Source organism: Delphinus delphis, chromosome 5 (genome assembly GCF_949987515.2).
Source record: "Delphinus delphis chromosome 5, mDelDel1.2, whole genome shotgun sequence".
Classification (NCBI taxonomy): Eukaryota; Metazoa; Chordata; class Mammalia; order Artiodactyla; family Delphinidae; genus Delphinus; species Delphinus delphis.
Genome location: NC_082687.1, coordinates 75220327 through 75233228, shown reverse-complemented (window position 1 = coordinate 75233228; position 12902 = coordinate 75220327). Strand labels below are relative to the sequence as shown.

At 40.7% G+C, this 12902-nt stretch overlaps 1 protein-coding gene across 5 annotated transcripts in view; it reads right to left on the bottom strand.

The window, feature by feature from the left end:
- PDS5A (PDS5 cohesin associated factor A) overlaps window positions 1–12681 on the bottom strand; it is a 127337-nt gene extending 114656 nt beyond the window's left edge. For 4 of the 5 annotated variants that reach the window (XM_060012671.1, XM_060012674.1, XM_060012673.1 and 1 more), the window contains exons 1-2: window positions 12586–12681; window positions 11550–11730 (exon numbers count right to left, since the gene is read on the bottom strand). In XM_060012671.1, the coding sequence (XP_059868654.1) occupies window positions 11550–11690 (141 nt within the window). In that variant the 5' untranslated portion in view covers window positions 11691–11730; window positions 12586–12681. Of the gene's footprint in view, window positions 1–11549; window positions 11731–12376; window positions 12412–12585 lie in introns of those variants that run through there. The other variant, XM_060012672.1, reaches the window with a different exon arrangement.
- Window positions 12682–12902: the final 221 nt, after the last annotated feature.

The following is a 12902-nucleotide window of genomic DNA, read 5'->3' as shown; positions in this document are numbered from 1 at the left end:
CACCTCAACACCTGACCTGCATGCTGCAACTACTGAAGCCTGCACGCAGCAATGAAGACCCAATGCAGCCAAAAATAAATAAAAATTAGAAAAAAAAATAATTTGGCATCAAATTACAATTAATGTTTACTTGAATTCCTACCACAGAAGTTCCAGGAAATTTTGGAAAAACATGCACTGAATATATATAATAAAAATCTGGCACTTCCCTGGTGGCAAAGTGGTTAAGAATCCACCTGCCAATGCAGGGGACACAGGTTCCATCCCTCGTCCGGGAAGATCCCACATGCCGCAGAGCAACTAAGCCCATGTGCCACAACTACTGAAGCCCATGTGCCTAGAGCCTGTGCTCCACAACAAGAGAAGCCACCGCAATGAGAAGCCCGCGCACCACAACGAGTAGTAGCCCCCACTCACTGCAACTAGAAAAAAGCCCACGTGCAGCAACAAAGACCCAACGCAGCCAAAAATAAATAAATAAATATATAAATTTATTTTTTAAAAATCCAATTCATATTGTTATAATCTAGTACATAAAATCCTACTAATTGTTCTTAAAATTTTACTCATCCACAGCCTTCACACCTAGTATCATGTGACTAAACTCTCAGCAACCAACAGATTCATTCAGACAGTATCAATTAGAAGTGGATTACTGTTCAACAAAAGATACTATCTGGTCTGGATGTGAGGATAAAAAATCTCCACAAATTGGCCTCAAAGAAGGGTGGTATTCATGTGCTTAAAAAACTCCTTGGTCACCTAGCTTTGCTAATCATGCAAAACCACAATGCAGACATATCACTCTTCAGCTCTATTTTTTTTTTTAGCTATTTTTTTAAAATACAAATTCCTCTGTCATTTAAGGATTCTACCAATTTCATTGGTAACTTCCTCTTTTTGCCTCTCCACTACTCTTTTAGGATGCTTTAGTTCTAGCAAAACTATTTTACTCATTTTCTTCAAACACACCAAGCATGCTTCTGTCTCTTTGTCCCTGCTATTCATCTGTTTGAAATGTTTTACCACCTATTTGCTTACCAAAGTCTAAGCCTTCAAATCCCAGTATAACTGTCACCTTTTCCTTGAAACTTCTCTTGACCACCAAAATTCTTAGTAGCTCTTTATCCAAAGAAACAGATACAATCCTAGCACATAATTGACATTTAACTTATGATATAATAATCTCAAATATCCTTCATATAAACGGAAATCCATTCCAGTGTTATTCCTCGTATAAATCCAAGTTCCCCTAATGGACTAATGCTATTCAAGGGCTGGCTTTATCAGCACTAATCACAGGGCCCCTATTTGGTAGGAAGTTTTAAGTGTTTGATCTTAATAATAATTTTATAATATAACATGAAAAACAACACATATATTATGGCAGTTCCCAACTTTTAAAATATCACATAATATACAAAAAACGATGTAATATTTGTAATCTCCAAAGGCTGAGGGACTCTGTATTTAGGCATACTTACAACTGTGTAGAGTATCAGTTGGGAAGATCTGTACTAATGTAAAAGACCAAATGCCAACAGCAAGGGAAAGAAATTTAGTAAACTCCTTCATTATGTTTGTGTTTAGATTTCTATTACAACCGTTATCTAGAAACGTCTCGATTTGTTGTCTTCAGCAAATAAAAACTTGTTATGCTTTTATATCATGTATAAACTCCACTCATTTTATCTGACCAGTGAATTCAACTGGACATACTTCCATATGCCAACAACCTCAGTCAAAGTAGTATTTAATTTAAATAATTAACTCTGAAAATAGAAGCTAATAGGAACAAAATTCATTAACGCTTTAAGCCTATTCTCCTACTGTGAACACAAAGCACTTTTTCCCTTGGACATCTACAGATTTCTGATAATTGGAAAATAAATCACGGCACTGGCATTTTACATGCCAATGACGTTATTTATTTCATTTATGATTTTTAATAATAAGCCTTCACCTCATTTCTATTTAACTCAAGGTCTTGAATAAAGACCTAAGTGAGGCTTGATGATTTCAACTTCATCTTTGTTCCTAAAATTCTGTCTCCATCTCTACCCTACCCACCCTCATTTCCTTAAACATACTAAAAAAGTCACTCAATTCCTTTTGAGTTTCTAAGGAAATCTAAATAGGGTTCTTATCCTTTTGAACCTCAATGGAGCACTTATATTTAATCATTCTCATAAAGAACTTCTCTTGTTGCCAGGAGGCAATAAAATGGCTTTTTGGGGCAAGAGTTAATTTGCCAATTTGCTACTTTAAAAGTAGACATTACTTGACAATACATTACTGAGAGGCTGGACACTCTTATACTTGCTGGTGGAAGTACAAAATGGTACAACTCATATGAAGGAGAATATGACCACCTCTAACAAAAACTCAGAAATGTACCCTTTTGCCCAACAATCCTAGGAACTTACCCTAAAGATACACTTCCACAAATACAAAGCAATGTGTAACAAGGTTATTCACTTCAGCATTACTTGTAATAGGAAAATATTACAAGCAATCTCAAATCAACAATGAGAGCCTAGTTGAGTAAACTATGGCACATCTACACATAGAATAATATAACACCATGAAAATGAATTTAAAGACATTTCCAGATATGGTGTGATTTCCAAGACATATTGGGTGAAGAAAGCAAAGCACAATAGAGTATATATAGTAGTTTATCTTTTAAGAAGAAGGGCGGTAACACAGAAAGGATAAACCAGAAACTAATGAAAATGATTATCTACAGAGGGGAGGTGGGTGGAAATGAAGTGAAAAGGATAAAGATGGGAAGAAGACTTCCAGAAGTGTAAGTTTTTCTATAGTTTTGACTCTTGAACCATGTAGAATTAAATAAAAAGAACGAACAATGTAATTCCTAAAACTGAATACACACACTCCTACAACTGAACAACAATAAAACAAATAACCTGATTAAAAAATGGGCAAAGGACTTCAATAGACATTTTTCTAAATAAGATACACAACTGGCCAGTAAGCATGAAAAGATGCTCAACATCACCAGTCCTCAGGGAAACACAAATCAAAACCACGAGACATTACCTCATACCTGTTAGGACGGCCACTATCAAAAACACAGAAAATAAGCACTGATGTGGAGAAACTGAAACCCTTGTGTACTACTGGTGGAAAGGTAAAATGAAGCAGCTACTATGGAAAACAGTATGAAGGGGTTCCTCAAAAATGTTTAAATAGAATTATCATATGACCCAGCAATCCCAGCTATATCCAAAAGAATTGAAAACAGGATCTCAGAGATATACACACACCCATGTTCACTGCAGCATTATTCATGATAGCTGAAAGGTAGAAGCAACCTAAACTTCCATTAATGGATAAAGAAAGTGTGGTAGATATATACACTGGAATACTACACAGCCCTAAAAAAGAAGAAAATCCTGTCATATGCTACAAAATGGATAAACCTTAAGGACTTCATGCTAAGTGAAATAAGCCAGTCACTAAAGGACAAATACCATATGATTCCACATTTATATGTGAGGTATCTAAAGTAGTCAAACTCCTAGAAACAGGAAGTGGTCATTAAGGGCTGAGGGGGATGGGGGAAAGGGAGTTGTTCAGTGGGTACAGAGTTTCAGTTTTACAAGATGAAAACCTTCTAGAGATCTGTAGTATTGACAATGTACATATAGTTAACACTACTGTACTGTGTACACTTAAAAATGGTTAAGATGGTTTTTGTTATGTTTTTTACCACAATAAAAAAAAAATCAAGCAAAGATAATAATCGTCAGTAGAAATGAAGAGTCCAGTCCACAAGAGTGAATGTATGTATGTATGTGTATATACATATAAAATTGAATACAAACAGAAAAAAATAAACCAATTGTTGGGACTTCCCTAGTGGCGCAGTGGTTAAGAATCTGCCTGCCAATGCAGGGGACACGGGTTCCATCCCTGGTCCGGGAAGATCCCACGTGCTGCAGAGCAACTAAACCCGTGCTCCACAACTACTGAGCCTGCACTCTAGAGCCTGCAAGCCACAACTACTGAGCCCATGCCCTGCAACTACTGAAGCCCGTGCGCCGCAACTACTGAAGCCCATGCTCTGCAACAAGAGAAGCCGGCTCACCACAACAAAGATTAGCCCCCACTCGCCACAACCAGAGAAAGCCCATGAGCAGCAACGAAGACCTAACACAGCCATCAATCAATCAATCAAGGGCTTCCCTGGTGGCGCAGTGGTTGAGAGTCCGCCTGCCGATGCAGGGGACAAGGGTTCGTGCCCCAGTCCGGGAAGATCCCACATGTTGCGGAGCGGCTGGGCCTGTGAGCCATGGCCGCTGAGCCTGCGCGTCTGGAGCCTGTGCTCTGCAACGGGAGAGGCCACAACAGTGAGAGGCCCGCGTACAGCCAAAAACAAACAAACAAAAAAAAAAACCAAATCAATCAATCAATCAAGGCAACATTTTATAACCACCAAAGTGGGTGCTAAAACAGTTGAGTAAGAATTGTTGGAAAACAAATTATTCTTAAAAACTATTTATTACCTTGAATATTACTTATTAATTGCAAAGGGAGGGAAATACCTTTACAATGCAGAGAGCTGTACACAAGTGATCAAACTTAGCAAAGCCAACAGGACAAAATGACATTATATGTCTCCTGATATGATGCTAAGGGAACTACACAACACCGATTGTGTAGTATACTTGCCAAAAAAGGTTCAATTTGAATCTAAGCATGAGGAAATAAGACAAAACAGATTATGAACTCTTATAAGACAAATGCTTCAAAAAATGTCATGAACAACACACCCCCAGAAAATGAGAGGACTTTCTCGATTAAAACAGACAAAAGAGACGTAATAAATGCATGTGATCCTATACTGCAACTTGGATAGAGGAAGAAAAATTCAACTTTTAATAAGTCATTTTTAGGGCAGCTGAGGGAATTTTATTATGGATAGCATAACAGATATCACTGTATCAATGTTAAATTCCTTGAGTGTGATAATGATAATTGTTATAAAGTAGGAGAATATCCTTGTTCTAAGAAGACTGCTGAAGCATTCAGAGGTGGAATGTCATGACAGATGCAAGTAACTCTCAAACAAAAATGTATGTTACATCTGTCTCCCTCTGTGTGTGTGTGTTTGGAGAAAAATTAAAGCAAGCAAAAGTAACAAAATGTTAACAACTGGTGAATCTAAGTGAAGGGATGGCTGTTGAAGGTACAACTTTTCCAACTTTTCTAGAGGGATAAAATGTCTCAAAATAAGAAGTTAAAATGGATTTTTTTTGAAAAAGAGAGAAGGGGGAATCATCATTATGATTGGCCAGTGATACTTTCTAGTAAAAATTCAAAAAGTGTAAGAAACAAGTTCTAGGATCAAATCATGAACCTCCCCCATAATTCTTCCATAACTAGCACGTAAAAAAGTTCCTACAATTTTTTTCTTAGAGTATTTAAAATAAATTTTACAAATCTAGCAAATTGGCTGCAAATATATACTGTTGTTTTTGAGATTAAATGTTTTACAAATGTATGACTATAACTACATAGTACACTTTGACTTACCATGAGAGCTCCTGTGGTAGATTAAAGACGGCTACAAATTCTTTCCTACTTCTTCCATTGAGAAGTAGGGTCAAATTTTCTCTCCTTGAATGTCAGCTGTGCTATGACTACTTTAAACCGTAGAGTAAGGTAGAAGTGCCACTGCCAATTCTGAATAAAGTCTTTAAAAGTACTGGCAACTTCCTCCATAGTGTCTTGGAACCCTGAACCCAACTACCCTGCTGGAGAGACCATGTGGAGAAACCTTAACACTACATCATAGACAAGAAGAAGGGCCCAGCTGAGTCCAGTCTTTCCACTGTTCCTACTGAGGTACCAAGTGTTTGAGAGAAGCCAGTGTGTATATACTTCACCAGTCTAATCACCAGCTGAATACCAGTGAGTGAGCCCAGTATGCGATGTGGAGCAGAATAATCAAGCCAAGCCCTGCCCAAATTTCTAATCCACAAAACTGTGAGATAGTAAGAAAAGTTACCAACAGTAGGCAAAAAGCAGAAGTCACCCTAGTGTCCATCAATGGATGAAAGGATAAACAGATGTTATACACGTGAATTCTGACACATACTACAATACAGATAAACCTTGAAGACATTATGCCAAGTGAAGTAAGCCAGTCACAAAAGCAGCAATATTGTATGATCCCACTTATATGAGGCTCCTAGAGTAGTCAAATTCATAGAGACAGAAAGCAGAAAGGTGGTTGCCTGGGCTGGGGGAAGGGGAGAATAGAGTTATAATTTAATGGGTACAGAGTTCAGTTAAGGATGATGAAAAGTTGTGGAGATGGATGATGAGGCTGCACAACAATGTGAATGTACTTATAGCACTGAACTGTACACTTAAAAATGATTAAAATGGTAGGGGCTTCCCTGGTGGTGTAGTGGTTAAGGATCCACCTGCCAACACAGGGGACACCAGTTCGAGCCCTGGTCCGGGAAGATCCCACATGTCGTGGAACAACTAAGCCCACGCACCCATAACTACTGAGCCTGCACTCTAGAGCCCACAGGCCACAACTACTGAGCCCGTGTGCCACAACTACTGAAGTCTGCGTGCCTAGAGCCCGTGCTCCACAACAAGAGAAGCCACCGCAACGAAAAGCCCGCGCACCACAACAAAGAGTAGACCCCGCTCACTGCAACTAGAGAAAGCCTGCACGCACCAACAAAGACCCAACACAGCCAAAAATAAATAAATAAACAGATAGATAAATAAATAAATAAAATAAAAGCTGTGCTGCATGAAGTATTACTTCACAAATGTATATTGGCTATATTTTAGGACTTCATTTTAAGAAATCTTGCCTCTCCATTTAACTTCTTAATTACTTAGCAGAATCTTCTGCATTAATACAAATACTAAAGTAAAAGATATAAACAAAATTCAGACTTGAAATCACATACTGAATCATGAGCAAAATTAGCATACTATGTGGCAATTAGGGATAAATAAAAGTCATTTATGCAAGTGAAAATAATTACAACAAATCAAGTATTTCTGAGGTCCACCTGAGGGGAAGAAAAATGAAAGAATTCATGGCCTTCCTGCCCCTAATCTATTCCTCCCCTCTTCCAACCTAGGTTTGATTGCAAAAGGGAGATGTCCTACCTAAATCAAGCTCACCATACCCCAATTCCTACTGAACTATCCAACAGGCCAGACTATAGAAAGTAGAAGCACGAGCATGTGGAAGAGGGAGAATGGCTGACAGAAAGAGAAAGATTACAGAAAAATACAAAGAAAACACAGAAGTAACACCTAGTGGGAGAAAAGTGGGGGACATTTTCAGAACAATAAAACCCTATTATTTAATTTTTCCTAATTCTTAGCACCAAGGTAATAAGTATTTTGATTTGATTCTGTGACAGAATGAATATGGCAGGTTTGGGTATGGAGTTGTGGCTAGAGAACTGTCTGGGGCACTGAACTCTGAGAGCAGATAATAAGAAATGGATATAGTAACAAACTTCATCCTAATCCCTCCCTTTAAAAATGAAGGCTTTCAAGGGCTTCCCACTTCCAAAATAGCAAAAAAGGAAGAAAAAAAAAGTGTGTAGCACACAGCTTTGTAATACATGATCTGAGATAGACTGTGTATAACAAACTGTGGGCAGAAGCACTTAATGGAACTTTGTATAACACTGTTTATAGGTGTATCTTGTTTATTAAACTTATCAGACATGATTTGCATTAGTTTCAGAATCCTTAATGAAATCTTGATGCTTAATATAACATTGGTATTAAAATGTCTGCTATCCTTGCAAACAGCCTTTGTATGAATTTTAATATTTCTGCCAATTAATATATATTTGTAATTTATCTAAATAACAAAACTGTTAATGATGGTTTTCAGCTTTATGTGACTAGGGTTGGTCACAACCTCTGAGACAGTTTCTTCATCCAGAAAATTAGAACAAAATGAAATAAACTCTAAGCTACCTTCTGGTTCTAAAATTCTAAATATCTGTGTTATCATCTCTAGTATGCAATCTCAGATAAAGTACTTAGCTGCAATTCAAAATATTTTCAAATTATCCTTCATCTTCAAAAATAAAAATATTTGTCTAAATCAGTATTAATACAAAGTATTCGAAGAGTAGTCCCCGCTCCACGAAAGCCCTAGCAGCAAAGAAGACACAACACAGCCAAAAAAAAAAAAAAACCAAAGCATTCATTCGTTCATTCAAGGAATATATGTTGAGAACCTATGTGCCAGGTATTAAACTTAGCACTGGGAGGATACAAAACTAAGCAAACAGATGTGATACCTATATTCATGAAGCTTACAGAGAAGCTGGGGAGACAAACCAAATAAACATATGCATAAATGTAATATCACATCTGTAATAAGTGATATGAAGGAATTAAAAGAATATATTAACAGGGAATCTAAGAGACTTCCCTTAATGAACTGGGAGGAAGAGTACATATATGGGCTACATAATTCTAAATCTGTCTAGACAAAAATGAGCATGGCATGTTCAAGGAACTGACAGAAGGCCAGTGTGACTGGACATAAAAATATTTAAAGTAGTTCCTTGGAAACAGAAATTAAAACTTCTAAAATACAAAAGTATGTCTAAGTTCTTCCAAAGATATACTCTAAGAATTATTTTCAAGAAAGCTTCAAAGCATCACAATAATTTCTAATGTTAAAAAAAAAAAAAAAAAACGTTGTCCCATATCTCCCTGCAAAAGACCAAGTTAACTCTCATTGATTCCCTTCTCTTTTCACTTTACTGTTTTCAACTGCATAATAAAAATCACAACTTCTTTGTTCAACTTCGTTTAGATTCCTTAGAAGAAAGCAGCTGTAAGAATAAAAAGATACATGATGCTATTGCCCTGGCTCTGCCACTAACCTGTCCTATGGCTGACCTTGGTAAATGTTACCTGGCCACTTTGGGTCTAACGTTTGTTATCTGTGAAATAAAGGGAGTTCCAGAATTTCTTTTAGAATCATTCTAACTCTAAAATTATGGTTCCACTGTAAAAATGCTTGTTCCAGTCTTGAAAACTGAACAAAATGGACCAAACATCTCTGAATTCCACTAACCAAGATTTTTTTTTTTAATTTATTTGTTTTTAACTTTGGCTGCGTTGGGTCTTCGTTGCTGCACGCGGGCTTTCTATAGTTGCGACGAGCGGGGGCTACCCTTCGTTGCAGTGTGTGGGCTTCTCATTGCGGAGCACAGGCTCTGGGCGTGCGGGCTTCAGTAGTTGTGGCACGTGGGCTCAGCAGTTGTGGCTCGAGGGCTCTAGAACACAGGCTTAGTAGCTGTGGCACACAGGCTTAGTTGCTCCGTGGCATGTGGGATCTTCCCGGACCAGGGTTCGAACCTATGTCCCCTGCACTGGCAGGCGGATTCTTAACCACTGCACCACCAGGGAAGCCCCATTAACGAAGATTTTACTTGCCTTTAAGCGGTTTTGTATTTATACAGCATTGGAACATTGTTACTGTATTATAACAAACTACCAAATTTATAAAATTTATCCACAAATAACACCAAAGTTATCAAAAAAAAGTTAAACATTGTTTGAAACCTATACTTCCAACGAGACAGTAATACTTTAAACATGGATCCCTAAAATGTACAAAGTCAAAATCGACTTAGAAAGGCAGGAGGAAGACAGAATCATAATTCTTGAGAAAAGCAAAATTTTAGCAACAGGACATTCAAATTTGTTAATATGTGTATCAAATTTAACTTCCAAAAGAACTCATAAAAATGAATATTCTAACCGTATGCTCATTCTAGACTTGGTGTCAATTTCTAGTTAACAATATTTCTGATATTTAATCTATTTCCAAATGGAAGATGTATATACAGTCATAACTTTTCTTTTTTTAACCAGATTATCCATCACTAGAATTCAACGTTTTGATATTCTTAATATGAAAATAAAAATTAAAGGACCTATAAATTTTTTAACTTAGCTTTATATTTCATAATTCATATTTCAGCATCTCAGAACACTTAAGAACAATAATATAACCTTAAGAAGCATCAATTAAGCACCCTACTTTATGTACAGTCTTTAGTATCAAGGTTTATTTTAATGGACGGCATTGTGTCCCATTCCTTCCAAAGGGGCAACAAACCGCAGAATCCAATTAGATTTTTAACAATAAACTACAGGAATACTTTAAATATTAATCACTCATAACATGGTAAACATTTACTAGACACTATAAGTTCTAAAAGCAAAAGGGCAAGATTATTCCTTAAAATACATTTCACCAAGTGCCCAAGGTGAAGACTGGCAAAGTGTCAACATCGTTTCTTCCCTCACCTCCCACCAACTCTGATTGATTCTAACACTGAAATGTGTCTTGTAACGTTCCCTATCACTCTATTCCCACTATCATAGCCCTACTTCATGATTTCAACATCTCTGACCTAGACTACTGTTAACAGTTTCCTAGCTGGACTCCCTGTCTCCAGTCTTACCCTGTTCCAATCCAGCCCCGATAGTGACAACCAAAACATCTTCAGCATTGCCAAATGTCTCCTGGGGGTCAAACATGTCCTGGTTGAGAAACACTGCATCAAGCTGATCCCTTAACAAGAACAGCACTTACTTTGTAAGGCTGTATCCACAATCTATGTCCATGCAACAAAAAGCAAAAAATTAACTTACCTAAGGCTGAAACTTACAACCTTGACATTAGGACCACCACGCTTAAAAATACACTGACTCATAAAAAGAGCCATAATCACTCTCTCTTAAAACCCCTCTGGGGACTTCCCTGGTGGTCGTGGTTAAGACTCTGTGCTCCCAATGCAAGGGGCGCAGGTTTGATCCCTGGTCAGGAAACTAGATCCCCGCATGCCGCAACTTAAGACCCAGCACAGCCAAATAAATAAATATTTAAACAAACAAACACATACAAACCCCTCTGAACATGTGGGCATAAATCATCACCTTACTTCAAGCCTGAAGTTTGAAAAGTCAGTACCTTCTGTCAAAGTTTAACCATACTATATACATATTTAAGCTTCTGGATGTTAGAAAATTGTGATAATTTTTAAAATGCCTTTTGTGCTTTGATAAATCAGTCTCCTCAGAAGTTGATGAAAACCTTCCTAAGCAAATTACTGCCTACCTTTAAGGCTGCAAGCTACTCTGAATAGTATTCTCGTAAATATTTCTAGAAAAAAAAAAAAAAAAACTTAAAAAAATACTCGAATTCTTATACTTTAAAAAAAAAGTAAGATTAAAAAAGATCACACACACCCTTCTAATTTCCCATAATGGTTATGCCCCTAACAGAAATCACCATTCAAAGATATAGCCAAGATAGAACAATATCTTTCAGAGGCGGTAAAAGAGAAAACGTAAAATATCTAAAAAAAAAAAAAAAAAAGCCCTGGTCAGTGAAACTCTTAAAGGCCAGGCCCAGCAGAGCTGTAATACCACAGGAGAGAGCACCTCCTACCACAAACGTCTGAAATGTGAACATTCGGTCCAGAGGAGCTTACCTTCAGTCGTTTGATCATTTCGTCGGTGGTGATCTTGTCGGTGATCTCCTTTACCCCCGGAGGGTAAGCGATCTTCCCGTCGGCACTCACAACGCCACAGAGGGCAGGGGCAGGCTTGGGCTGCGCGGTCGAGAAGTCCATCCTGGGGGACAACTTTTCTTTCACAGTCCTCTACCGGCCTCTATCGGTCAGAAAACAAAAGTTCAGCGGGAAAGGGACGACTTTGTAACCTCTTTTTTCATTTCAAAAATCTCTAATCTGCAAAGGGCCCTTTCTCCCGGGAGGCCGGGGACTCGCGGCGGCCCCGCCACCCGCTCCTTCCCGGGGCTTGGATCCTGGCGGCCGCCGCGCCGCGCCCACCCACGCGGGCCCCTCCAACACCGGGCCCACTGGGCTCTCTGGCACCGGCGGCCGCGGGAAGCCCCGGGCAGCGCCAGGAGTTTCCCAGTCCTCCTTTCACAATGAAATCCACCCCCAAACACCGAAGTCCGAAGTTTGGCGGCTTCGAGAGCCCGGCAAAACCCCTAAAGCCCCCGCTCGGTCAGAGAGAAGCCTCGAGTCCCCGCCCGGCCGGTCCCCTCCGGGAAAGGAGACGCGAGGCCTATAGGGCTCGGCTTAGGCCGCAAAACTAGGGACCCAACCGGACCCACACGCAGCGGCGTCTCCCGGGGACGAACGCCCTTGCCGGGCAGAGCTGCTGAACCCCAGGCGTCCCCGCCACGCTCCCGCCCCTCCCATGTCCCGCTCCCCCACCCCCGCGGGAGGGGAAAACAAGCCGCCCTCCACCCCGAACCCCAAGCCAGGAAGCGGCTGACGCGGCTCCGCACTTCACATTTTGTTCCTTCAACTTCGGCTGAGGCTCCCCGGCGGCTTCTCTCGCCCCCGGCCACTCGGCGCCGCCGAGGCCTTACCGGCACCTCCGGGCAGCCCCGCCGGGCCTCGGTCCCGCGCCCCCACCCCCCACCCGCTCCGGTCTCCCCTTCCGTCCCCTCCCTCCACCAGCCGAGGGCGGGAGCCGAGCCGCCGCCGCCTTTACCTCCTCCTCATGCGGGCGGAAGGTGCATCGAGCGCCCGGGCCTCTGTCAGGTGGTTGCGCCGCCGCCCCTCTCCGGGCTGCACACAAAGCGGCTCCGCCGGTCCCGCCGCCGCCGCCGCCGCCGCCGCCCGCCCCGGAGCGGCGCTGGGGCTGGCGGTGCCGAGGAGGAGCAGTCGCCGCGGGGGGAGACGCGGGGCGAGTGAGCGCTGGGCGGGGAGACACTGCCGCTCTCCGTCTGGCCGAGGAAGAGCAGCCTCGGAAAAGGCTCCTCCGGGAGCGTGTGCTCGTGTGTTCGCCCCGGAACCCCGGGCCCGCCA